Source organism: Hippopotamus amphibius, chromosome 8 (genome assembly GCF_030028045.1).
Source record: "Hippopotamus amphibius kiboko isolate mHipAmp2 chromosome 8, mHipAmp2.hap2, whole genome shotgun sequence".
Classification (NCBI taxonomy): Eukaryota; Metazoa; Chordata; class Mammalia; order Artiodactyla; family Hippopotamidae; genus Hippopotamus; species Hippopotamus amphibius.
Window position 1 is genome coordinate 55,377,065 of NC_080193.1, and position 26,107 is coordinate 55,403,171.

The following is a 26,107-nucleotide window of genomic DNA, read 5'->3' on the forward strand; positions in this document are numbered from 1 at the left end:
CTTCCAGATTGTGTCCTATGCTTTCCCTTTCTCTTTTCACTTTTTCTCTTAACCTCTCTTTAGGACAAAATTACTTTGTTTTCCCTTAACAGAATGCATTTCCTTTTTGTTTACCCTTTTAAAAAGTTTTCTTGCATACAAAGATGTTTTATTTATTTTAATAGTTCTAATTACACACATTAATCAGAATTTTCAGCCCTTAAAAACCCCAATCTCTGGTACAAACCAAGAAGTTGGCAGTTGTGAACTGTTTGTCACCTTAGCACGCCTGATTGTCAAACTTATGAACATATTCCGTTACCTCTAGAAACACACATTTTCTTACAACATAATTTTTCCTCAATGTGGTATAAGACACGTGGCCAATAAACCAAACAACTTTAGCTTTTTTTTTTAAATAGTACGACAAAAGTAGATAAATTTAGACTTGCTTAGTAATTAATGTTCCAGTATTTTCTATTATTTGGAAATGATCTAGACATTCCATGAATTCCCATCATTTAATTTAACTTAGTAAAACTCTAAAATTTCAAGCTACCAAAAGATCTGAAGAAATTATTTTTAAGTAGACATACAATAAAACATAATTGTTCTTAAAGCATTCACCTAAAAATCTCTTACCCCGTTTGGATTTAAATTTCCTTATGAAAATATCATTACTTTTCTTGCTGACAAATTTTGTTAGAGCTATCATGATCTTATTTGACATTTAGTAAACATAGATACAATAGAAGTGTCACATGTAATGTTCTTAATTCTAAAGAGAGGCCTCTTTTAGTTAAACCAACAAACTTGTTTTTATTGGGTAAAGATTAATCCTAGATCATGTCAATTACAAATTAGCACTTGCCATTGGTACCTGCCATCTACCTCTAAGGAGCTGCAGCAGCTGCTGACTTTCAACATCCCCTGAAAGGAGTTCAGGGTGGAGATCGGGAATGAAGCACTCTGTGCTCCAGGAAAAACTGGCAGAACTGGTCTTCAGATAGTTAGATATTTTCAGGAGAGGATTTTATGAGCCCAATTCTTGTAACTCCTCATATCTAGAAAAGCACTAAAGTCCTTCATGATGACGACTGCTCCTTGTGACTAGCAGTAACCTTCATGAGACTAGCAGAAACCTTCTGCAAAAAAATATGCACTTGATTTCATGGACTCCCCCTTCGCCAAAATCACATATTTACTGACCTTCCCCCCACCTCTTTGGAGCAGTTTCTCAGAGCTATCTGAGATGCTATCTCCGGGGCTATAGTATTCATTTTGCCCCAAATAAAACTTAACTCACAACTCTCACGTTGTGCATTTTTTTTCAGTTGGCAATCATGTGATGTTAAAAAAAAAAAAGGTTAATTCATGTTGTATTTCTGAGAATTTATATGAGCACTTAACTTTCTTTAAGCCAATTAAATAGTTCTCTTTTATAGTATAATTTTGATAATACCATCACAAAAGGTGGAAACATATCATATCTGTAATGTACACAAAGACATATAAATAGGCACAACCAGAGATCTCATAGCTTCATTTTAAAACTTAAGTCATGAATCAAGTATTACAATATAAAACTCACTAGTTTATAATAATAGTTGGAATAAGTTTACTCACTTGGGTTTTAAAAAGCCTCTCCCTCCTTTTTTTTTTTTTCAATCTCAGAGACTGGAGATGGTCTAGATAAGAGTTTCCAGGGAGGACCTGGTAGAACATTAACATCTCAAAGGCTCAAGGAGATAACTGTAAGCCCCTCCTAGAAGGACTTTGATCCCTTTGGGTCAGAATTTTGAAAAATGTTTTATAAAGCCAGCTTTCTCTAACTGCATATGTAAAAGTAAGTTTTGGAATGTCAAGAGAGTCCCATCTTGAACTTTTTCAGGATGAGATTTCCTTCATTTCCCAATTAACTACTTGCGTGTATACACATGCTCCTTATATACATAAACCTGGCAGTACATGTCAGAGGTTTATCTGGCACCACTTTCTTCTGATTTTGTTGTGGAAATCGAATCAGTCTGTTGAGAAACCAAACACCACACTCGGAGGGTTGGAGAACTCAGGTTTATTAAGCCAGCGGTACCAGATGACCTAACGCTCTAAAGTTCTGGGGCCCTGAGCTCAGGGTGAGCTTTACTTTTATAGGGGTCAGTGCACATGGTTACAGTTAGCATTGGTTGATTGGTTACCTGGTTACTATAGGTTACGGGCAGTTACAGAGCGTGGGAGTTGCTATGGGTTATGTGCAGGGGGTTTCCAAACAGAAACTTGCAGGAGCAGAACATTCCATACTTATCAGAACATCTTAAGGTTACAGTTGATTACTAGGTCATCTTGTTCTTATCTCAGTGCAGCAAGCGGACTTTACAGAAGCAGAGCAAGCATGAAGTTATTTCTAGCTGAGCACAAACTTCTAATTTTCCTCTTCAATTTGAAGGCTTTGTTTCCCATTTTAGTGTGGGTTTGTCAGGATAAAATTACTATTGAAGACTGTGTGGTGGGCTGGTGTGCTGTTTGTGAGCTTAACTCCTTTAGGTGGCGCCCTAGAGTCATCTTGGCACTTTCCCATGTCTCAGTTTCTCCCCCTGGCTGTCTAAAATCTTCCTGGGTACTTGGAGCACTGGATGGCCAGTGTTATATGTGCATCCCCAGAGCAAATTTCTTTGAATTAATGAGTGGGTTTCCCTATGGGACCACTGCATGGTGTGAGGGCTTGCCTCTGCCACTCCCATAAATTTCCCAGTTGACTAAGAAAGCTGTAACTGGTTGGGAGGAGCTGTGCCCCTTATCTTTGGAGCTGAAAGCTCTCATATGGTAACTTCACTGTTATTCAGACGAACTCTGTTAAAGTATTCAAGGAAAGATACCAGTCAAGCCCCCTACCTAATCACCTAGTCCAAACCACTCAGTGTCTTTCAGCTGAGCAAAATCTTCCCAGTGTCTTTCAGCTGGGTAACCTCACTACCTCTTCTTGAACTTAAATTCAAGGAAAACTACTCCTCGTGGCAAGGAGTTTAAAAACCACCAAATAAAGCTCAGAATCACCAACCAATTTATGCGATCCAAGAAGAAGGAGAGTCATACCCAGTTGTCTGGACTCCCTGAGGAGACAGACAAGCCACAAGGGGCCCTGTTGGGACCATGGCTCCAGATACTGGTGGAATTCAGGCAAAGGAGAGAAGTCAGCTCTGGGTGCCTCTGTGGTCACCAAAACTTGCAACTGAAAGAAGAATGCACGACATGAGAGTTGTGAGTTAAGGTTTATCCAGAGTCTTACTGAGGCCTATAGTCCTTTAGACAGCCTCTCAGACACTCTGAGGAACTGCTCCAAAGAGGTAGAGGGGAATATATGATTTTGTTGTTGTTAAGAAATACATGCAGTCAGCATACATCTTGGAAGAAGCTTACTGCTAGTCACAAAGAACAGAAATCTCGAGGTAACGATCATAGTGCTTTTCTATGTATGGGAAGATACAAAAAGTGGTGTTTATTTAAATTTTTCCTGAAATGCATCTAACTATCTAAAGGTCTGTTTGTCCAAAGCACAGAGTATCCTATTATTGTCTTTAATTTCCCCTGTCTGAAACACTGAATTTACTGTCAGCCACTGCAGTGGGTTAGTCTTTGTAGATTTAGATGGAGAGCAAAATACTCTTTGCTTTTATTTGCAGTATCATTGATGGAAAAACAAGTAGTGAAAAATCTGCACTTCTCAAGCTTTATTTTTATTGTTGTGATACTGTTTGTGTTTTGGTTATTCCCGTGTAATTTCATAGTACACTTAATAAGCAATCTCTAACAAGAATGATAGTAAAGGCGTGGGCTTAGACTGTAAAGCAATATGATTCTCTAACACAGACCCACACAGAGCAGCATTCAGACACAAATATAAGTCTCTTCATTGTATAGGGGACCATCTAGGTTGTTTATTTTTCTTATTCCATTTTTTTAAACCAGAAGCTTTAATATCTGGATGTTCTGTGTGTTGTATACAAACTAGATAATCACAGGTTTTAGATTTAGTGATAATTAAAGCAGTTGTTTATACAACGCTGTAAATAATCCTTCAAATGGTATATCTATCCAGGTTATTCATATACATATATATATTCAAAATAACTGGATAACTAATCTCTTAAATATTGTAGTTTTGTGTTTTTATGGAATCAGTTACAAATTTCCATCTGACTTAAAGGGAAAAATGACTTTAGAGTTGTAGCAGAGATTGATTTTTTTAAAATATTTTTTTAAGTACTAGCTGGTTCTGAATCCAAAAGTTAATACCGATGATGACTAGACTGTAATCAAAGTTAAGGACTGCTGATAACTTCTTATTGTGAAAAGCATCTCTGCATTAACTAATTGCTCAAAGCCTTCTTCAAACAGTGATGCCATGTAATTAAGAAGGATGTCACAGATATAGAGGCAGCATATATTTGTACAGAATATTTGCTCTGCCAGTAATTTTTGGTTATTTTGTGCGTGCACATGAATAATTCTTTATTTCTTCCTATTCTCTCTTTCATTTCTTCCTTCTTTTTTTCTTCTTTCTAAAAAAACTTTTCTCAATTATTCAAAGAACAGTTTTTTGTTTCCCATTTATGTGTGCTAGGCCTTGGGAAACACTGTGATTGAATAGATAGACATGACCCTAATTTAACAGTTTCCAGTCTCATGGGAGATAGTTTTGTTACAGACAATTACCACACAGTATAGTACCTGTTACAATAGCTCTTATAGGGTGCTGTGTTTGTTTTTTTATTTCTTCTGTAACAAATTACCACAAATTTGATGGCTTAAAGCAACACAAATTTATTCCCTTACAGTTCTATAGGTCTGAAGTCAGACACAGGTTTCACAGGGCTATAAATAGAATGTTGTCAGGATAGCATTTTTTTTTTTTCTGGAAGGTCTAGGGGAAGATGTTTTCTTTTCCAGCTTCTAGAGGCTGCTTATATTCCTTGACTCATGGCTCACTTCCTCCAAAGTCTTGAAATTCAGAAGCATTGCATCTGTTTGATTATTCTGTGATAGTGATATTCCCTCTGACTCTCTACTCAGCCAGGAAAGGTTCTCTGAATTTAAGATCATGTAATTATGTTGAACCCAGTCAGATAATTCAGAATAATCTCCTTATCCCAAGATCCACAAGCTTAGTCACATCCACAAAGTTCATTTTGCCATCTAAAGTAGTACGTTCACATGCTCCAGGTATTAGGATGTAAACATTCTTGGAGAGCCAGCATTCTGCCTACCACATGCTACACAAGTACAGACGAACACCTCTTCTAGAACTGAGATGAAGAATGTATTCAAGAATGACTTTCTGGAGGGAGTAATCTATCTGTTTGGACCTAAAGGACAAGTAGTCGTTAGCTAGGCTTTGGAGGGAAGGTAGAACTGGTGGCAATTTCTGGAGTATAACATGCAAAGACCAGAAGTTAAATGAGTAGCTTCTAGGAACTAAAAGATGCTCAGTATTACTTATAACATGCCAGAGGCAGAGTGGTGCAACACAGTCAGGAGGCAGATATTAATAGGTCCAAATATTAATTACAGAGCCTTGTTGACCAAGGTGAGGAGTCTGGACTTCATTATATGAACTGCGGTAAGTCACTAGTGAATTTTAAATAGATGAATGATGTGATCAGATTTCCAGCTTTGTAAGTTGGTCCTGGCTGCAGTGCAGGGAATAGACTGAAAGGAGTGATATGGTGGCAGTAAGGTCTTGGAAGGTGCCATTATAGTTATTTAAGCTGGGGATTTGGAGGAGGGTTAAATATGGGTGGTATCAGAATGGATACAGTGGACTGATTCAAGAAATATTTAGGTATTTGAAATGATAGATCTTTGTCATTAAAGATACAAGTAGCACAACAGAATTATTCAGGTGTGATACTCCAGGTTTTTTACTTGGTCATATTGATAGAACTGGGAAATGCAGAAGGAGAAAGAATGGTTGTGATGGACAGAGGGTGAGTGTGGGTTTTGCCAGGTTAAATTTGACTGGTCTTATAGGTGTAGATTTCCAGCCTGTGGCTCAAAAGCTTGAGTAAGAAATCTGGACTGAAGATAATAATTAGGGATTTAAGGGATGTAGATGATGATTTTAAACTCTTTGGGTAGTAAAGATGTAGGATCAGAAAAGAGAATCTAGGGCAATGCCCTGAGAAAACTCATCAGTTAAAAGAGGTACAGAAGGAGAAGAGTTCAACAAACAAAAAAGATGTGCCCAGAGAGATGGTGAGGGTGTGGAGTAGGATCGAGGGACAAAAAAGTAAGGTGTGATGGAACTTGGAAAGGATATTTCAAGAATGACGGTGTAGTCAACTCTCAGAGCTATCGTTGAATGCTCAAGTCTGAAAGATAAGAAGTAAAAGATAGTTCACGACCTTGTTTTATTACTTTGGCAATAGCAAATAGTTTTAAGGGATAGGTACACTCAAAATCTAGGGTTAAGTCTGTTGAGAAGAGAATGGAAGAATGAGAGATGGAGACAGTGGTACTTTATGGACATTTGAAAAGCGCCAGGGACTTGGGCATGTTAAATGCTGATAAGAAGGCACCAGTCCTCCTCAACCCATTGATGTATCTCTCATGCAGTAAATTCTCACAGAGGTGATAAAGGCTGTGCTCCTCACACTTATTCTTAGCAAGTGCCCCTAATGGTAGAGGCAGGTAGATACTTCCTCCCAGAGGGACAGTGGTGTGGCCGAAGCTTCTGCAAGATCGTTTCAGGTCCTGTAGGAGTCCTTATTTATTGTGTCCATAAGCATCACAGAAGGCATGGAGCCAGTCATCCAGGTGACAACTGTAGAACTGTTGCATCTAATGTAAACTAACAATGAGAAAGTAGTCTATGCATCAGCTTATAGTGAGCATTTCCAGAACAGCCAGAAAGACTGGAAATAGACTAACAAAGCTGCCTACATTTTTTTTAATGTATAACCAGCCAAGACTCTCACTAATGAGGAAACAAAGTGAAATTATTTGATCTAGAAGAACTTTTAAAAATCTAGAGGAAGTGTGTTGGTAGCAAAGTTGAGTCAATTTACAGGCTGTCTTGGAATCCATTAAACAAGATGATCAAGTACTCACAGCTTTGAAAAATGACTACATTGTCATTACTCAAAGTTGGGATTACACCTAAAAGGTCAAAGTCAGTTGGCAAGATTAGGTCATATTCTGAAATACTTAATTTAAAAAGGTCTCTCAAAGTACTAGTGATACCTTCTCAGGTTAAATTTTCCAACATGATTTGAGCATCTATTTCAACCTGTTGTTTCTGTCAGCATTTTTGAGCTGTCTGATAACAGGAACCAAAATAAGTTCCACTTTGTCCACCACACCCCAGGTGACACCCAGGCTCACGCCATGGCCATTGTCTGGGAGGATATCATTTTGTTCCTTAAATAAAGAAACTTTTTTTAAAAAGTTACTTGAAAAAAAGGGAAGGAGTTAATACACCATTTTGTTGGTTTCCCTGGTAACCAATAATTTCATGAAAAATGGAGACAAGGTAATCTGTTTTTTTATCAACAAATTATAGGGAAACCAATATTTAATAAATCAAGAAATTTTCTAGCCGTTGAGCCAGTATAACAAACATCTTTTAAGTGTTTCTTGTCACTCTCCAATATGAAACCTCTTTTTCTTTTCAAATTAACTTAAATTTCACAGTTGCTGTGGGAATTGCTTCCAGTTTCCTAGGACTTATTTCCGTGTTTAAAAAAAAAATAGTGAAAAAAAGAAAGAGTTTGACTTAATAGTCTAAGAGCTCTTAAGTAAAATGTGAGGGACTTTTAAATAAAATGTGAGGGACAACACAGCAGGTGTGAAATTAACGCATCAATGTCTCTTGTTGAAACAGGGAAAAGCAGGAAGAAGGAGAAATGCCAGGATACTCACCTGTACCCTCTAGTGGAAACAGAACCGTGTCCTTGTGATGTGTTTACATCTCATCCTTATGGAAATTGGTCAGATTGCATTCTTCCTGAAGGCAGAAGGGAGCCTCATAGAGGACTGCTGGTACAAGGAGACAGCAAAGAATGTGGAGAAGGCACGCGTTTTCGAGCAATAGCCTGCTCAGATAAAAATGGAAGACCTGTTGACCCCGCCCACTGCAACAGCTCTGGTAAGGAGATGGGTGAGGAGTAACAGATGAGAACATTTGACATACAGCCTGGGAGATTTGTCTCAGGTCTAGAATTGGTAGCCTTGTTCCTCAGTAGTTGCTTCAGTTCTCCTTTATCAAGAACACACTGCCTCTCATAAAACATGGACATATGAAATGTACCTATCCATCTCTCACTGATTTTCTGGAATGTGGTTGTTTGGGAGCTTTGACTCAGCTCACTCCGTACTTCGCCTCTGGCCACTTGTTTCCTGGCAGAGAGCGCAGTTGCCCTTTCTCTGAGAAAGCCAAAGCCCAGTGCAAATGAATATAGTTTATGGTGTTTATTGGTGGTCTAATCATATGTATAGAAAGCATCAGGCCTTGAATTTCTTATAAGGGTGTTGACAAAATACCAGTGAAAAAGTTAATATTGAATGTTTTAGAGTAAAATGTGTAAGTACACCCAAATTAATAGACTAAATCTGTAGAAAAGAAATTAGACAATCTGGCAGAGCTTTTGAGAGGTTAATCAGGGAGAAAACGGTCTTATTTATTTATTTTTGAACCTGGATAATTTAAAAGATATGTGAACAAAGAAAAGAATGATGATTAAATACAGTTGGGGTAAACTGATGAAAGAGGCTGAGACTAATGATTACAATGGAGCTTATGAAGTTCCTGCTCTATTTTTTAGTTTTCAATTACCTTAAAAAAAAAAACAAACCTGAAGTTAGGGATTTTACAGAAGATATGGACAAAGAGAATTTATGTTTGAATGGCAAACTCTAAAAAAAAATGATAGATTTTGGTCTCTGTCATCAAGATCTTATATGCTAAGAAGCTTTCTCAATAATACCAAAAATGGCAAATTGAATTCAGTTTTAAAGTACAAGTCAAGTAAGTGATATTTCATCCTTATTTTTATTTCCAATGTATCAGCTCATTTTATTGAGGATATACCTGCATCATTATAGGAATGCAGTTTAAGGTTTAATGATTTTTAATTAGTGCCTTCATTGCTCTGCTTCCTAGATTAGCCTAGAGAACTGCATTCAGTGATTTTACTTTCAGAAACATAAAACACATCACAAGCAAGTAACGGACCCATTTTACAGAGGCCGAAGTTGGTTTACTCTGCTCTTTGTTTTTCACCTTTAATATACACAGTTTTTTTTTTAATTTTCTTGAAATATATTTGACATATAACATTGCATAAATTTAAGGTGTACAACATATTAATTGCAGACATTTATAGGTTGTAATGTGATTGTGGTTGTAGTGATAATTAACACCTATAACATTACATGATTATTATTTCCTTTTAGTGGTTGGAATAATTCTAGTCTCAGCAAGTTTTATTGTAACACAATATTGTCCAGATTCACTGTACTGTGCATTAGATCTCTAGCACTTACTTACTACTCATTCCAATTTTGAACTGTTAAACAAACTATCCCTGTCCTATCCCTCCACTCCCATCCTGTGGAAACCACTGTTTTACTCCATTTTTGTGAGTTTGGCATTTTTAGATTCACGTATAAGTGATATATAACAGTATTTGTCTTTCTCTGTCTGACTTCTCTGTATAATATCCTCAAGGTCCATTCATATTGCCACAAATGTCTTTCTCATGGCTGAATAATAGTCCACTACAAATTCTTTATCCATTCATCTGTTGACAGACACATAGATTGTGTCTATGTCTTGGCTATTGTGAATAATGCTGTAATATACATGGGAGTGCATACAGCTGTTTGATATCTGTTTTTATTTCCTTTGTGTCTATACCCAGAAGTGGAATTGTTGGATCATATAGTAGTTCTATTAAAGTTTTGAGGAACTTCTGTATTGTTTTACATAGTAGCTGTACCAGTTTACATTTTTACCAACAGTGTGCAAGGGTTCCCTTTCTCTCTATCCTTATTAACACTTGTTATTTTTTACCTCTTGTTGCTATTCTAACAGGTGTCAGGAGATGGCATGTGTGGCTTTGATTTGCATTTCCCTGATGATTCACTAATCATCAGGGAAAAAGTCTATTTAGGTTCTCTGCCTAGTATTTAATTGGGTTGTTTTTTGTTATTGAGTTGTATAAAATTCTGTATATATTTTGGATATTAACCCCTTATCCAATATATGGCTTGCAAATTTGCTCCCATTCTGTAGGTTGCCTTTTCATTATGTTAGTTGTTTCTGTGCAAAATCTTTTAAGTTTGATGTGATTCTGTTTGTTAACTTTTATTTTTACTGTTTATGCTTTCGGTGTCATATTCAGAAAATCATTTGAGGAGCTTCTTTTCTACCTTTTCTTCTAGGAGTCTTATGGTATCAAGTCTTATGTTTAAGTCTTTTTTAAAATATTTATTTGTTTATTTATTTGGCTGTACCAGATCTTTGTTGCCATGTGCAGGATCTTTGATGCCACATGCAGGATCTTTGTTGCCATGTGTGGGATCTTTAGTTGCGGCATGCAAACTCTTAGTTGCAGCACGTGGGATCTAGTTGCCCGACCAGGAATCGAACCTGGGCCCCCTGCATTGGGAGCACAGAGACCCAGCCACTGGACCACCAGGGAAGTCCATGTTTAAGTCTTTTATCCATTTCAAGTTAATTTTTGTGAGTGGTGTAAGAAAAGGGTCCAGTTTCATTTTTCTACACGTATTTATCCAGATGTTCCAGCACCATTTGTTGAAGAGACTATCACTTCTTCATCAGGCGGTTCTGGCTCCCTTACCAAATATTAGTTAACTGAGTATGTAGGGGTTTACTTCTGAGCTAATCTGTTCCATTTGTTTTTGTCTATTTTTATGCTAGTATGATATTGTTTTAATTGCTGTAGCTTTGTAGTATAGTTTAGAATCAGGACGTGTGATACCTCCAGGATTCATTTGGCTGTTTTGGGTTCTCTGTGGTTCCTTAAAAATTTTAGGATTTTTTTCTATTTCTGTGAAGAATGCCATTGGAATTTTGATAGAGATTGTGTTGAATCTATATATGTCTTTGGGTAGTATGGACATTTTAATAATATTCTTATCCATGAAAAAAGAATGCATTTCCATTTGTTAGGCCTTCTTCAATTTCTTTCAGTCAAGCCTTACAATTTTCATTGTACAGATCTTTCACTTCCTTGATCAAATTTATTGCTAGGTATTTTATTGTTTCTGATGCTATTGTGAATGGGATAATTTTATTTTTTCAGATGTTTCATTATTAGTAAATAGAAACAAAACTGATTTCTTTATTTTGACTTTATATCCTGCAACTTTACTGAAATCATTGATTAGTTCCAATGGTTTTTTAGTTGAATCTTTGGAATTATCTGCATACAAAATAATACCATCTGCAAATAGTGACAATTGTACTTCTTCCATTTTGATTTGGGTATCTTTTACTTCTTTGTTTTGCCTAATTGCTCTAGCTAGGACTTATGATACTATATTGAATAAGAATGATAAGGGGGGCAAGCTTGTCTTGTTCCTATTCTTAGAGGAAAAGCTTTCAATTTTTAACCAAGTATAATGTTAGCTCTGGGTTTGTAATACATAGCTTTTGTTATGTTGAGGTACGTTCCTTCTTTTGAGGTTTTTGTCATGCAAGGATGTTGTGTTTTGTCAAATCCTTTTCTGTATCTGTTGTGGTGATCATGTGATTATTGTCTTCCGTTCCATTAATGTGATGTAAATACGTTTATTGATTTGAACCATCTTTGCATCCCAGGGATAAATCCTACTTGGTCATGGTCTTTAATTTTTTTAATGTGCTCAATTTAGTTTGCAAATATTTTGTTGAAAAATTTTGCACCTATATTCATTAGTAATATTGATCTGTAGTTATATTATAGTGGCTATATCTGGCTTTGGTATCAGGGCAATACTGGTCTTGTAGAATGAGTTAGGAAGTGTTCCCTCCTCTTCAGTTTTTTGAGAGAGGTTGGGAAATATTGGCAGTAGATATTCTTTATTTTTTTTTTCATTTAAAATAATTTTATTTAAATATAATTGGCATACAATAAACTGCATATAAAGTGTACAATTTGATATTTTTTTCTCATTAGTCATCTATTTTATACATATAAATGTGTATATGGCAATCCCAATCTCCCAATTCATCCCACCCCAACACCCCCTGCTTTCCCCCTTTGGTGACCATATGTTTGTTCTCTACATCTTTCTCTTTATTTCTGCCTTGCAAACTGGTTAATCTGTACCATTTTTCTAGAGTCTGCATATATGCGTTAATATACTATATTTGTTGTCCTCTTTCTGACTTACTTCACTCTGTATGACAGTCTCTAAGTCCATCCATGTCTCTACAAATGTCCCAATATCATTCCTTTTCATGGCTGAGTAATATACCATTATATATATGTACCACATCTTCTTTATCCATTCTTCTATTGGTGGACATTTAGGTGGCTTCCATGACCTGGCTATTGTAAACAGTGCTACAGTGAACATTGGGGTGCATGTGTCTTTTTGAATTATGGTTTTCTCTGGGTATATATCCAGTAGTGGGATTGCTGGGTCATATGGTAATTCTATTTTTAGTTTTTCAAGTAACCTCCATACTGTTCTCCATAGTGGCTGTATCAATTTAAATTCCCACCAACAGTGCAAGAGGGTTCCCTTTTCTCCACACCATCTCCAGCATTTATTGTTTCTAGATTTTTTGATGATGCCTATTCTAACTGTTGTGAGGTGATACCTCATTGTAGTTTTGATTTGCAATTCACTAATTATTAGTGATGTTGAGCAGCTTTTCATGTGCCTCTTGGCCATCTGTATGTCTTCTTTGGAGAAATGCCTATTTAGGTCTTCTGCCCACTTGGATTGGGTTCTTTGTTTTTTTGATATTGAGCTGCAGGAACTGCTTGTATATTTTGGAGATTAATCCTTTGTCTGTGGATTCGTTGGCAAATATTTTCTCCCATTCTGAGGGTTGTCTTTTCTTCTTGTTTATAGATTAATTTGCTGTGCAGAAGCTTTTAAGTTTCATTAAGTCCCACTTGTTTATTTTTGTTTTTATTTCCATTACTCTAAGAGGCAGTAGATATTCTTTAAATGTTTGGTATAATTCACATGTGAAACCATCTAGTCCTGTGGTGTTATATATTGGGAGACTTTTGGTTACTGTTTCAGTCTCCTTACTCATTATTGGTCTGTTCAGATTTTCTGTTCTTCCATATTCAGTCTTGGTATGTTATATGTTCTAGAAATTTATCTATTTCTTCTCGGCTATCTAATTTGTTAACATATAACTGTTCATAGTGGTCTCTTATTTCTGTAGTATCAGTTGTAATGTCTCCTCTTTTATTTGTAATTTTGAATCTTCTGTTTTTTTCTCAGTCTGGCTAAAGGTTTGTCAACTTTATCTTTCTGAAAATCCAGCTTTTAGTTTCATTGATTCTTTCTATTGTTTTTCTGGTCTCTATTTCATCTGTTTTCTCTCTAATTTGTATTTCCTTTCTTCTGTTAACTTTGGGCTTAATTTGTGCTTCTAGTTGCTTGAAGTATAAAGTTATTTATTTGATATCTTTCTAATTTTTTTTTTAAAGCACCAGCCTTTTTAAAATTAATTAATTAATTAATTTATTTATTTATTTTTGGCTGCATTGGGTCTTTGTTGCTGCCCATGGGCTTCCTCTAGTTGCCGCTAGTGGGGGCTGCTCTTTATTGTGGTGCTTAGGCTTCTCATTGCAGTGGCTTCTCTTGTTGCAGAGCACGGGCTTTAGGTGAGCACAGGCTTTCAGTAGTTGTGGCTCATGGGCTCAGTAGTTGTGGCACAGGCTCTAGAGTGCAGGCTCAGTAGTTGTGGCGCATGGGCTTAGTTGCTCTACGGCATGTGAGATCTTCTGGCCCAGGAATTGAACCCATGTCCCCTGCATTAGCAGGTGGATTCTTAATCACTGTACCACCAGGGAAGTCCCCTTTCTAATTTCTTAATACATCCACTTATCACTATAAAACTTTCCTCTCAAAACTGCTTTTTTTGCAGCATCCCCTAGTATTTTGTATGTTTCCTCTCCATTTTCATTTGTTTCAAGATAATTTTTTTTCTTTTTGATTCTTTGATCCATTGGTTGTTCAAAAGTGTGTTGTTTGGTTTCCACATATTTGTAGATATTCCAGCTTCCTTCTTGTTGATTTCTAGTTTTATACCTTTGTGTCAGAAAACATAGTATGATTTCAGTCTCCTCAAATTAGCTAGGATTTATCTTGGTCATATCATGATCAAACCTGGAGAATATTCTATATGCACTTAAGAAGAATGTGTATTCTGCTGCTGTTGGAATGTTCTATATATGTCTGTTAAGTCCATTTGGTCTAAAATATGGTTCAATTCCAACACTTTTGTGTTGAGTTTCATCTGGATGATCTATCCACTGCTGACAGTGGGGTTTTGAAATCTCCTACTATTATTGTTGTATATTTCTCCCTTCAAATCTGTTAGTACTTGCTTAATATGTTTAGGTGTTCTAATGTTGGATGTGTATATATTCATGATTGTTGTATCTCCTGTGTATATTGACCTCTTTATCATTATATAATGACCTTCTTTGTGCCTTGTTACAGTTTTTGGCTTGAAGTCTGTTTTGTTTGGTAAGTATGGCTATGCACACTTTCTTTTGGTTTCCACTTACACAGAATATCTTCTGTCCCTTCTCTTTGAGCCTCTGTGTTTAGAACTGAAAGAAGTTTCCTGTAGGCAGCATATAGTTGGATCTCACTTTTCTTTTTTGGTTGTTTTTCTGTTGTTGCTGTTGTTTGCTTGTTTTTTTGTGTGTGTTTATTCTCACTGTTGTTGTTTTTTATCCATCCAGCCACTCTTTGCCTTTTGATTGGTGATTTCAGTCCATTTACATTTAGAATGATTGTTTATATGTAAGGACTTACTACTGCCACCTTATTGTTTACCTTTTGTTGTTTTCTATCTTATTCCTTCCTCCTGTTTCTCCCTACCTTTGTAAAGCAGTGGTTTTCCATGGTGGTATGCTCTGTCTACCCCCTTTTTATGTTTTGTGAATCCACTCTAGATTTTTGCTTTGTGGTTATCACCTCCTCTGTGAAAGAGGTCATCACTCTCTACCTCCTTTGCCAGAGAGGTAGCCACTGCTGCTTCCAAAAGCCCAGCCCCTTGCTGTTCATCCCTGGGGAGGCGAGCCACCTTGGAAAAATATCCCTATTCTCTGTTTCCGAACTCTTCTCTATCTCACTCCAGTGGCATTCTGGAATCTCCCTTTAGGCAGGCTGGACTTCTATACATTCTGTTCTCCGTGGTTATCTGCCCAGTTTTGTACTCTCTAGGTTCTTTCTTTTCGATCTCTGTGAGTGGGATTGGGGCCAGTTTGCCAATTCCCTTGTATCAGCACCCCTCACTGCAATCCCCCTTGTTTATTTTTGGATACCCAGGTGGACTAGAAACCTCCAGATCCTTTGCTGAAATAGCAGAAGCACTTTTGTTTGGTAATAGATGTCTAATTAGTTGTTTTAAAGAGGAAAAAGAGAGGAATGACTTAGACCATCATGATGCTGATGTCACCTACATATTGGGTTATTAGTCATTTGATCAAAACCTGTGTATTGAGCACCTGCTGTGTACCTAGTCTTCTTCTATGATTTGGGTATACAGTTATGGGGAAATCAGGGATTTGTACAGTTTATTGTCAAGTGGAGGATAGAAAAAAAATAGTAAGAGGAATTTCAAATCTTGATTAGCCCTTATGGTTCTGAATAGAAAATCTTTAGACTTTAAGGAAGTCCTCACTAAAGTGACATACCTTTGAGATGTGAAGAGTGAGTTGACAACCATGTGAAAAGTACATAGAAGTTAATTTCAGTTAGTGAGACAAGCATGTCCAGAGAGTCTTAGGCAGGAAAGAAGTACTGGCAAAAAAACAAAGGAAGCCCTTGGGATTGAGAGAGAATTGTTTTGAAACAATGTTGAAGAAGTAGGGAGAATCTTGTGGGATAAAGCAAGTCTGTATATAATTCAGGTGAAATCCTCAGAAAGAGTGGTAGGTGATATGATTCAAGTTAGATGTTTAAAAATTACTTTTGACTAGCATGTGTAGACTGGCTTCAAAGGAGCAAGGTTGCCATTCAGAGACTATTGCAATAGTTAATGTAAGACATGATTTTAATTGAGACTTAGGATGGCAGCAATAAGAAATAGAGAAAACATAGTTTTAATATAAAATTTAGAGATAGAATTGACAAGTTTATTTCAAATGCCAGTTATCTTTTTTTAAAATATATTATCTATCTCTAATTTTTCATGGGTTTATATGTGTGTGGGGGAGTGTGTATGTGTGTGTGTATGTTTAATTTAGAAATAATCACTTCAGGTTAGAAAATATCCTCAAAGATAGGAGGAGGCATTGATAATGGAACCAATTTACAGAGCAATAGCAAAAGCTGTTAGATACTCTAAAAGTTTTTCACCAAATGAAAACAGTGCATTAATCAAGATTTACCAGACTTGTAACTTTTATGATATTTGTGTTAAGATATTTTTACAGTACATTTTTCAAAAAAAAAAAAAAGATTTTTTGAAACAGTAACTGAAAATACCCCCAATGGATCACTTCTAAGGATACGAGTCATATCCTATGTCAAGGGAAAAGAAAAGTTTTAATGGTCATTTATAGACATTTTTTAATATCCATGAGTTAATTCACTATTAAGAATTCTATTTTTATCATGGACAAACTAAAGCAGAGAACAGTGATCTCAATCTGGCTCTCCTAATAAGAACAGTAAATATTGATACTTCGCTCTTTTAAGCTCCAACATGGGTTTTGTCTTCCATCTGCATTTGGAAGACACAAATGGGATTCCCCAAGATGATATCAGAGAAGTCTTCTCATAAGGATAATCGTTTCTCGTGAGGTGTCCTAGGCGGCCCCTGCGGGTACATAAAGCTGTGGGCAAAACAATTCACTAAATTCTGAATTATCTACGCTAATAGAGTTCATGGAAGATTCAAACCACAGATAATATTACCCAGGTCTCTTTGTCTTTAGGGCTATCACTGAGGGGACCAGTATTAAAATTATGCTTAACTGAGAGAGAAAAAAAAAAAAACAGCAACAAGAAAACTTCGTAGTGGAATTTGTATCTGTATCCTGTCAGCAACTGTTTGCACCTATTGTGTTCCATCACTGCCTAATGTCAAGGTGTTGCATGTAGTTCCCAACTGTGTGTGACAACAGGCCAGATGTTGACTCTGATTACCTAATTCAGTCAACAGAATAGCGTGTGCCAAAATAAAGGTGCTTGAGATGAGTTACTTCCAACTATGTCTCTTAATCCCAGTAATTTTTTTGGACAAAGAATAGGACAAAAATTCACTCCATATTCAACATCCTCTATTCCTCTCTCTCCCTTTCCCTGCCTTCATCCCTTCTGTCATTTGGTCTCTGCTCATAGCAAGTTTTTGCCTAACTCCTCTAATAAATCAGTCTACCTCTTCACTTCCTGTTCCCTTCACCCACCTTTATCTCTCTTCATAGTACTTGGTCACCTACTAATATATTATTCATTTACATTTTAAAAAATACTTACTATGTCTTTCCTGTGATTGGATGGTAAAATTCCAAAAAAGAAAGAGCTGCTTTTTATTTTTTACTTTTTTTTCCCCAACTGTATCCACAGCACCTAGAATGGTGCCTGAAAATTAGTAGGTATTTAAAACATATTTTTGAATACATGAGTGTACCATCAGGACTTAATAATTGTGCCTCCTAAGCACTTCTCAAAATTTTTCTTTTCTTTTGCTATCTTCTACACCCAGTGGCAGATGTTACAATCTTGTTTTGACTTAACTATCTGGTATCTATTATGCCAAAAGCCATCAGCCATCACATGGAAAGGCAAAGGTGGCCATGCCTGTGCTCTGCTGGCAGTTTCTCTCAGTCTCTTTTACACATACCAGCTCCTTAACAGGACACCAAAGGACTTCCATGACTACATATTCTACCTGGCATGCTCTTTGTCCTCCTTTTGTGAGACACCTTCTTCTTTGGGATAAGACCAGATGATGCCTGGTCCAGGAAGCATTTTTCCTACTTCCACTTCCAGAGTGGGTGAAGGTATCATTCCTCATTCTTTTCTTTAAGTGAATATATTTAGTTTTATTTTAAAAAAATCCCCATGTATGTTTCTATTCCTCTTACTAACCTAGTCTGTCCTGCCACAGAGGGGTGTGGGGTCCTTGAGGGAAAGCCTGTGTCTGCTTCATCACTGTGTCATCACAAACATCTGGCCAAGTGTCAGCACATCATAAGTACTCAATAATTGTTAGCAAAACACAGAGTATAAATCTATGCTTCTACGTAAAGAATTTTCATATATATATATGTATTAGTTTTTGTATGTGTGTGTTTTAATGACTGCTATAACAAAACTACAAACTTGGTGACTAAAAATAACATGCTTACTCTTTCACATGTCTAAAGATCAGAAGTCCAAAGTCAATTTCATTGGGTCAAAATCCAGGTGTACTCAGAGCCTCACTCCCTTCCCAGAGTTTATCTAAAGGGAAATCTGTTTCCTGGCCTTTTTCCAGATTCTAGAACTTCATTCTTTGGCTCACGACCTCTTTTTGTGTCTCCAAGGCCAGTGGCATAGCACCTAGCTTCAGTGTCTTATCACCTTCTTTGGTGTCAATTCTGTGCCAAATCTCCCTCTATTTTCCTCTTGTAAGGACACTCAGGATTGCCCAGTTTGTGCTCATATTCCCACCTCAATATCCTTAATTTAATCACAACTGCAAAGTCTCTTTTCACATTCAAGGTGCCATTCAGAGGTTCCAGAGATTAGATTTCAGGTATCTTTGGGGCCATTATTTAGCATACCACAATATGTTAAGGCTGTTGTATTTTTTAAGTTAAACTTTTTAGAGATGTACAAATGAAAAAGAATTGGAAACTTCACAAGTGTTAGAAGCCCTCACATAGTGTTATTTTCTTTATTTCTTCATATGTGTAGTGTCTGCACAAGAGGATTTATGTGAACAATTGATATCATAATCTGGAAAATTATTAGCCAGAATATCATAATGGCTAAACTGTTACAAAGAAAGAAAATAGGGCTTTTGGTTATTTTCTTGAACAATGTGTGGAATCAGTATTTCCTTTCACTTATTTATTTTTTTACAGGGTGTAGGGTGTCACCTTGTCTCCAGGTCATATTTTAGCTTTATCTTCTTACATTTTGTGTTCTAATTTTGACCTATTTATTAATTACTAGAGGTAAAGATTTGCTGATAAGATCTCATTAAAGATCTTTTGAAGAGAGGGTTCTGCTACCGAAAATGTTTCAAGAACTCACCTAATGAAGGGATACATTGGAAACAGTGGTTCATTTGTTTATGTATTCATTTATTCTTTTTAACATCAAAGGAACATCTGGTTTTCATGTTCTTTTCTGTATAGCAGTGTATAAAGATAAGTAATACTCAGTGGAGATATTTACAGTCTTATACAGTCTTTTAGGGACTTTCAAATTTGAGGTTATCTTCTGACTCTTGAGTTAGACATACTTTAGTATTTGGAATTAAAATGAAGCAAATTTCAGGACATTAACGAAACAGTTTCATTTACCCTGTATTTCTTATCCAGAATTATGTCCAAATATGGAATAAAAGTTTCTTTCTGGGTGATCAGTGGTAGTGAGAAAAGACTTGACTACAGCCTTGTAGCCTAGGATCTGTGGACTAGATTGGAATACCTTTCTAGAAAAGACAGTGTGTGTTGTAACCTTTCTCCAGAGAAATTACGGACCTGTGATGAAATCCATGTATAACTTTCTTTTAAATGAAATAAAAAGCAGCAAAGTTTATTCTAAATCAGAAATAACCAGAACTTCTAAACTGTTTTTCTCTAAGGAATCAGTCTATTACTCTCTTTTTTCCTTTGAGGCAACAAGTATATATCTTAAGAAGTGCAAAGTAACTCTGCCTTCATTGCCTTAGAAGAATAATTCAACCTCCCTAAGATCAGGAATAAAACAAGGATGTCCACTTTTAACTTCTAATCAGCACTCTAACTGAGGTTCTAGCCAAGGCAATTAGGCAAGAAAGATAAATAATAAAGCATCTAGATTTAAAAGGGAGATGTAAAACTATTGATATATCTATTGGCAGATAACATGATCTGCCGAGACCAGCTCGGCGACTCGAGGCGAGTGACGGGTGCCGCAAGCTTGAAGAAGACACAGACACAGACTGAAGAGAAAGATGGGACCGGGGGGCTCAAGACCTCTGGGATCAAGAGCCCCGCTGACTCATCCCAGGCTGCTTTTATTGAGTTCGTGGGCTAACATTCTCAGGTTACACTCATAAACAGTCAAAGGCCTCACATGACTGAGGCAATTATCTTTGTTTACTTCCTGGGTCCGAGTTGAGCAGGTGTGGATCTGAGCTGGGGGTGGAGAGCAAAACAGCCCTGGGGGCAGGAGACCTCTCTCAGATATTAGGGGTCTGTGCCCCACCCGTGTTGGCCCCTCTGCGACTGTGCCTGTCTTAGGTTGTTCCTCCCTTGAGGAATCTTACCCGTCTCTGGCTAACCAGTCATCCTCCAGGGCCAAACACGGTGATATAAGGAAGGTTCTATGCACCACCCCTGTTGGCCCCTCTGCGGCTGTGCCTGTCTTAGGTTGTTCCTCCTCTGAGGAATCTTACCCGTCTTTGGCTAACCAGCCATCCCTCAGGACCAAACAGGGTGATATTAGTCTCCACGCCCCGCACCCTCAGCTCCTCCACTGCTCAAGCAGGACATTCTGAATCCCATCGCTCGGCCCACATACTTCAACATTTTCAATGTTTCAAAAAGGTTCCAGAATGTCTTCCCACAATGATCTTGTAAATAGAAAATCTTGAAGAATTTTCCTATAAAACTATTAGAGCTAATAAAGAAATTCATCAAATCTTGAGTACAAAATCAATATACCTTCAGTTATATCACAAAGCTGGAAAAAGTAAAAGATCAATATATCAAATCAGTTGTGGTTCTATACACTAGCAATAAATAATCAGAAAATAAAATAAAACAATTTATAATAACATAAAAAGCAAAATAATTAAGAATAAATTCAACAAAATAAGTAAAAGTATGTTCTCTAAAAACCATAAAACATTGTTAAAAGAAATTGAAGAAATAAATGGAAAAATGTACCATGTTCATAGGCCAGAAGATTTAATATTGTTAAAATGCCACTGCTTCTCAAATTCAGCTACAGATTCAACGCAATTCCTATTGAAATCCCAGCTGGCTTTTTTATAGAAATTGGCAAACTGATATTAAAATTCATATGAAAATGCAAGAGACCAAGAATAACTAAATATCTTCAAAGAAAAGAGCAAAGTTGGAGGACTCACTTTCTAGTTTTAAAACTTACTACAAAGCTATGGATATCAAGACAGTGGCATAAGGATAGACATAGAGATCACTGGAACAGGACTGGAAGTCCATGAATAAACCCCTTACATTTATGCTCAACTAATTTTTAAGACTGTTTTCCCCAAGACTATTCAATGGGGAAAGAATAGTTTCTTCAACAAATGATATTTGAACAACTGGATATCCACATGTAAATGAGTGAAGCTTGGCCTCTCCCTTTTATCATTCACAAAAAATTAACACCACATGGATAATAGACCTAAATGTAGTAACTAAAATTAGAAAACTTTTAGAAGAAAAACAACAGTAAATCTTTGTGATGTGAGCTAGGCAAAGTTGTCTTAGATACAATGCCAAAAGCACTAGTGACAAAAGAAAATGTAGATAAGTTGGACTTCATCAAAATTAAAAATTTATATACTGCAAAAGACACCATCAAGAATGTGTAAAGATTCAAAGAATAGAAGAAAATGTTTGCAAATGGCATATCTAGTAAGAAGAGACTTGTATCCAGAATATATAAAGTCTCATAAGTCAACAACAAAAAAGACAACCTAGCTGAAAAATGATCAAAGGATTTAAATAGACCTTTCTCCAGAGAAGATATACAAGTGGCTTATAAGCACCTGAAAAGATGCTCAATATAATTAGTTGTTAGGAAAATGGAAATCAAAATCATGAGATATTACTTCATACCCCTAGGGTGGCTACAGTTAAAAAGGCACTGTGTTGGTGAGGATGTGAAAAAATTGGAATCCTCATACATTGCTGTTGTGAATGTAAAATGATGGACCTGCTTTGAAAAAGTTTGGAACTTCCTTAAAAAGATAAACACAGGGTTGCCATATGACCCGACAGAAATGAAATATACACCCAAGAGAAATGAAAGCATGTAGTCACATAAAACACAAATATTTCACAGCACTACTCATGAAAGCCAAAATGTGGAAATATCCCATATTTTCACCTACTGATAAATGGGTAAATAAAATGTAGTATATATAATGCAAATTATCTTGACAATTAGAAGAATGAAGTATTGATACCTAGGGCATCCTCATTGGAAGTGGGTAGTCCCTACAGGCTGCCTCATAGATAAGATTGCCTGCGGGTGTGAGAAGCCCAGAAGTCCTTGTCCTAACTCTACCTTACTCTCTGCCACTGATTCTTCAAATCCCAAATTGTCAAGACATTGCTGCTTTAGAAAGTAGGGCTGTTAACCAGGGCTGTGATAGGATTTTGTATTTATTTTAGCAAGGTATTTCTGGCTTCAGGGTTGAGGTTGGATTAGATAAAAGAGAAAGGTAGAGACATTACTAGAAGAGGGTTGCAGAGACCCCTGTGCGAATGAAAAAAGGCAGAGTCCGTGGGGATGGGGAGAAAAGAAAGTATTTGAAAGTCAGGAGGGATAACACTTGTTAAAGGTAGAGAAACGGCAGAATTGGGAAAACTTTTAAAAACTAGGTCAGTGATGGATGGTGAGATTAACAAGGGTAAGATATAAACTTGAAAGTAGAAAATGGAAAACTCAGTTTTGGACAGTTTGAAGACTGAGCAGAACAACTATTAGAAATGAAAAAACAAAAACCCACAATTGAAGATATTTGAAGTCAAGAGAGAAACTTCTGTAAGCACAGGTTTGGAATACAGATTTTAGAATAGCTTATAGGCGGCAAGGTAGGTGATACAAATGATGTTGACAGTTGGAAGAGATGACATGACCCCAGACAGAACTCTAGGATATGTTTTTATTTGAGATGGTAATAGAAGAGTCATCTTCCTTCTACTTAAACCTTCTCACCGACCAGAAGTTTATTACTGTAATAGTTAGCTGAACGGCTCTAAAATGTTAACGATCTTTATTTTTTAAATCAAAATTCAACTCCCTTCACTGATTGACTCCAAATTAACTTTATTCAATTAAAAATAGATCTATAATATTATCTACCTAATAGCATTTCCAAAATCTGAAAATATATGTAGTGTCCGTTATGTTAATAAATATATAAATGTTTTATTTTCCAGACTATATATCCAGTACAATATGCTTTGTACTCTGACTCATGTACAATTTCTAGTTCCTTCATTATTGTGCTTATTTTTCTCCATTTGGCAATAAGCACTTAAATGACAGTTAAGGGAACAAGATGTCCCAGTGTCACTTTCAACCCCATGTTCCATGTACCTTATGCCACATCTATACTGGACTTCCTCCCACTGTTCCCCACGCACCTTCTGTCCTTGTGTGACTTCTTTCCTTTGCCCATGTTCTTTCCTTGGTCTGGTGTCTTTTTTTTTTTCAAAGTGAACTCCATCTTTTGAGCCAGAAATCAAGTTGATTTCTTCAGAGAGCCTTTTCCCCAACTTTGCTAGACCAGTTCTGTATTTTCACAGGAATATGATCATACTTTCATGTAGAATATGAGTTGTATTAGACTTTACTTCTTTATATGTCTTTATATGTCTTTCCTTCCAAACTATTAGCCCCCAATTCTTAGCCCATTTATTCATTAATTCGGGACATATTTATTGAAATCTGCTGTGTCAAATACTGTGCTACCCTTGGTTACATAGTGTTAGACAAAACATGGTCATTGCCTTCATGGAGCCTGCAGTCCAGTGTTTGAGAGAGAGAGATTAAGAACATATATACACAGAATATATGAGTTCAACTTGACCTAAGTTCTGTGACAAACTTGATTGGGATACTATAAAAGAATAGTAAGAGGGAGCATCGTTTAAATTGGGAAATCAGAGAAGGCCACTTGATGGAAGAAAATAGAATCTAAAATGTGAGGGATGAGTGTCTGATAGGAAAAGAACACTCTTGCAGCAAGAGTACATGCTCAAATAATGTCTTTTGAATAAGTAGAAGTACAGTATTCCCAATATTGTATTTTTCCACATTCTTTGGACCATTTTAATAGTACTTTTGAGCAGGTTTTGTTTTGTAAACCATCTCAAAGACTTCTTGGTAGATGAAGTTTACATTAAAATTTAATTAAAATTTTCATTTAATGCGTCTAGTGACTATTGATGTATTTTCAGTTTGCGTTTTAAAAAAAATCCCGCTCAAGTCTTTTTTAGAAACAATGATAAAGTTTTGAACCCCCATTCTGAGTATATATGTTCAGTGCCTGTTGGGTACCATAAAACTGTGCTTCTGCCTGTGTTGCCTTTCATATTCTTAGTTGTTGCTCATTATTTCAGCTTGTTAAGCTTCCTAAATCTTACTTCTGACATCTAACATATTTGCTATAACTCTCAGCTTTATATCATCCCCAAATTTGATAAGCATACCATCTGTGTCTTTATCTAAGTTGTTGATCAAAATGTTAACCAAAAAAGAACCAAGCATTTCCCCCTCAGCACCTGGCTACAGGGAGTCATCCCTCAGAATGGCCCTGACCCATTAATCAATATTGGGTGACTACAGAAATTCATCCAGCTCCTTAAAATTGTTTATGAGGGTGTCAGGAGAGATTTTTTTTTTTTTGTTATGTTACTTTCTACCAACAACATCTTCTTTCTTGTCTACCAGTCTAGTAAATCCATCAAAGAAAAAAAAAAAAAAAAGAAAAGAAATTAGTTTTCTCTGCATTGATCTCAGTGAGCTCATTTTGATCACCAGTGCCCACCACTTCTGTATTGAAATATTGACAAGCTCTTTAATAGTATATTGATGGACTTTTGTCAGAATTGGACATTGCCATAGCTTTACGTTAACCTCCTATAGGTCTGTCACCTCAGGCTAGGCCTAGCCCTCGCCCACCTGGGCCAAGGTAATGTCTCAATGACTTGAAGCCCAGGCCAAGCTGTACTGCATCCAGTGAGGATGGGTCTCTTAACAGCTCATAGTTCCTTTCAGGTAGTGATGCTATTCAGGAGGCAGGTAAGACAGTGTAGGGATATAACTGCAGAATATATTTCCTACCCTGATTTAACTCGAGTCTTGGTTTTACTGTGTTTATTTTCCATATTCTGTGTGTTGGTCTACAGAGAATGGTGGGCTACAGTCATTGTTCCTCAGTTCCTACTCTGTTATTTTCTTTACAAGGACTTGGGCCTCCCCTACTCTTGATCGTAGTCTTGTTCTCAGTTTTATACTTTTTCTTGTCCGTTTGTTTTTCCTCTCCTTCAAATTGGCTTAGATCCCTATGGTTCATGTCGGTTGCAAAACACTTTTTGGTTCTCCTCTTGGTACTTAATTGTTTGCCAAGAGGTCCATTATATTTCTTAGCCTAAAATACTTAATTATGATCTTTGGTGTTATCTATACTACAAGCACTTTACTTTCTTTTTTTTAAATTGTATTGGGGTATAGTTGCTTTACAATATTATGTTAGTTTCTGCAGTAAAGCATAGTGAATCAGCTATATGTATACATGTATCCCCTCTTTTTTAGATTTCCTTCTCACTTAGGTCATCACAGAGCACTGAGTAGAGTTCCCTGTGCTATACAGTAGGTTCTCATTAAGCACTTTACTTCCTATGTCCTTCTTTCTCTTTTTTCTCAAAGGCTTCTTCTAGGGGAAAAAACTATCAGTACCATCCGTATCCCCACCTCTCCCAAGTCCCTTATCCTTGTGTCTAAGACTGTTAAG

At 36.6% G+C, this 26,107-nt stretch overlaps 1 protein-coding gene across 1 annotated transcript in view; it reads left to right on the plus strand.

Moving 5' to 3' along the window:
• THSD7B (thrombospondin type 1 domain containing 7B) overlaps positions 1-26,107 on the plus strand; it is a 746,295-nt gene that overhangs the window by 492,247 nt on the left and 227,941 nt on the right. The window contains exon 13 of the mRNA XM_057745884.1: positions 7,859-8,122. Within this exon, the coding sequence (XP_057601867.1) occupies positions 7,859-8,122 (264 nt within the window). The remainder of the gene's footprint in view (positions 1-7,858; positions 8,123-26,107) is intronic.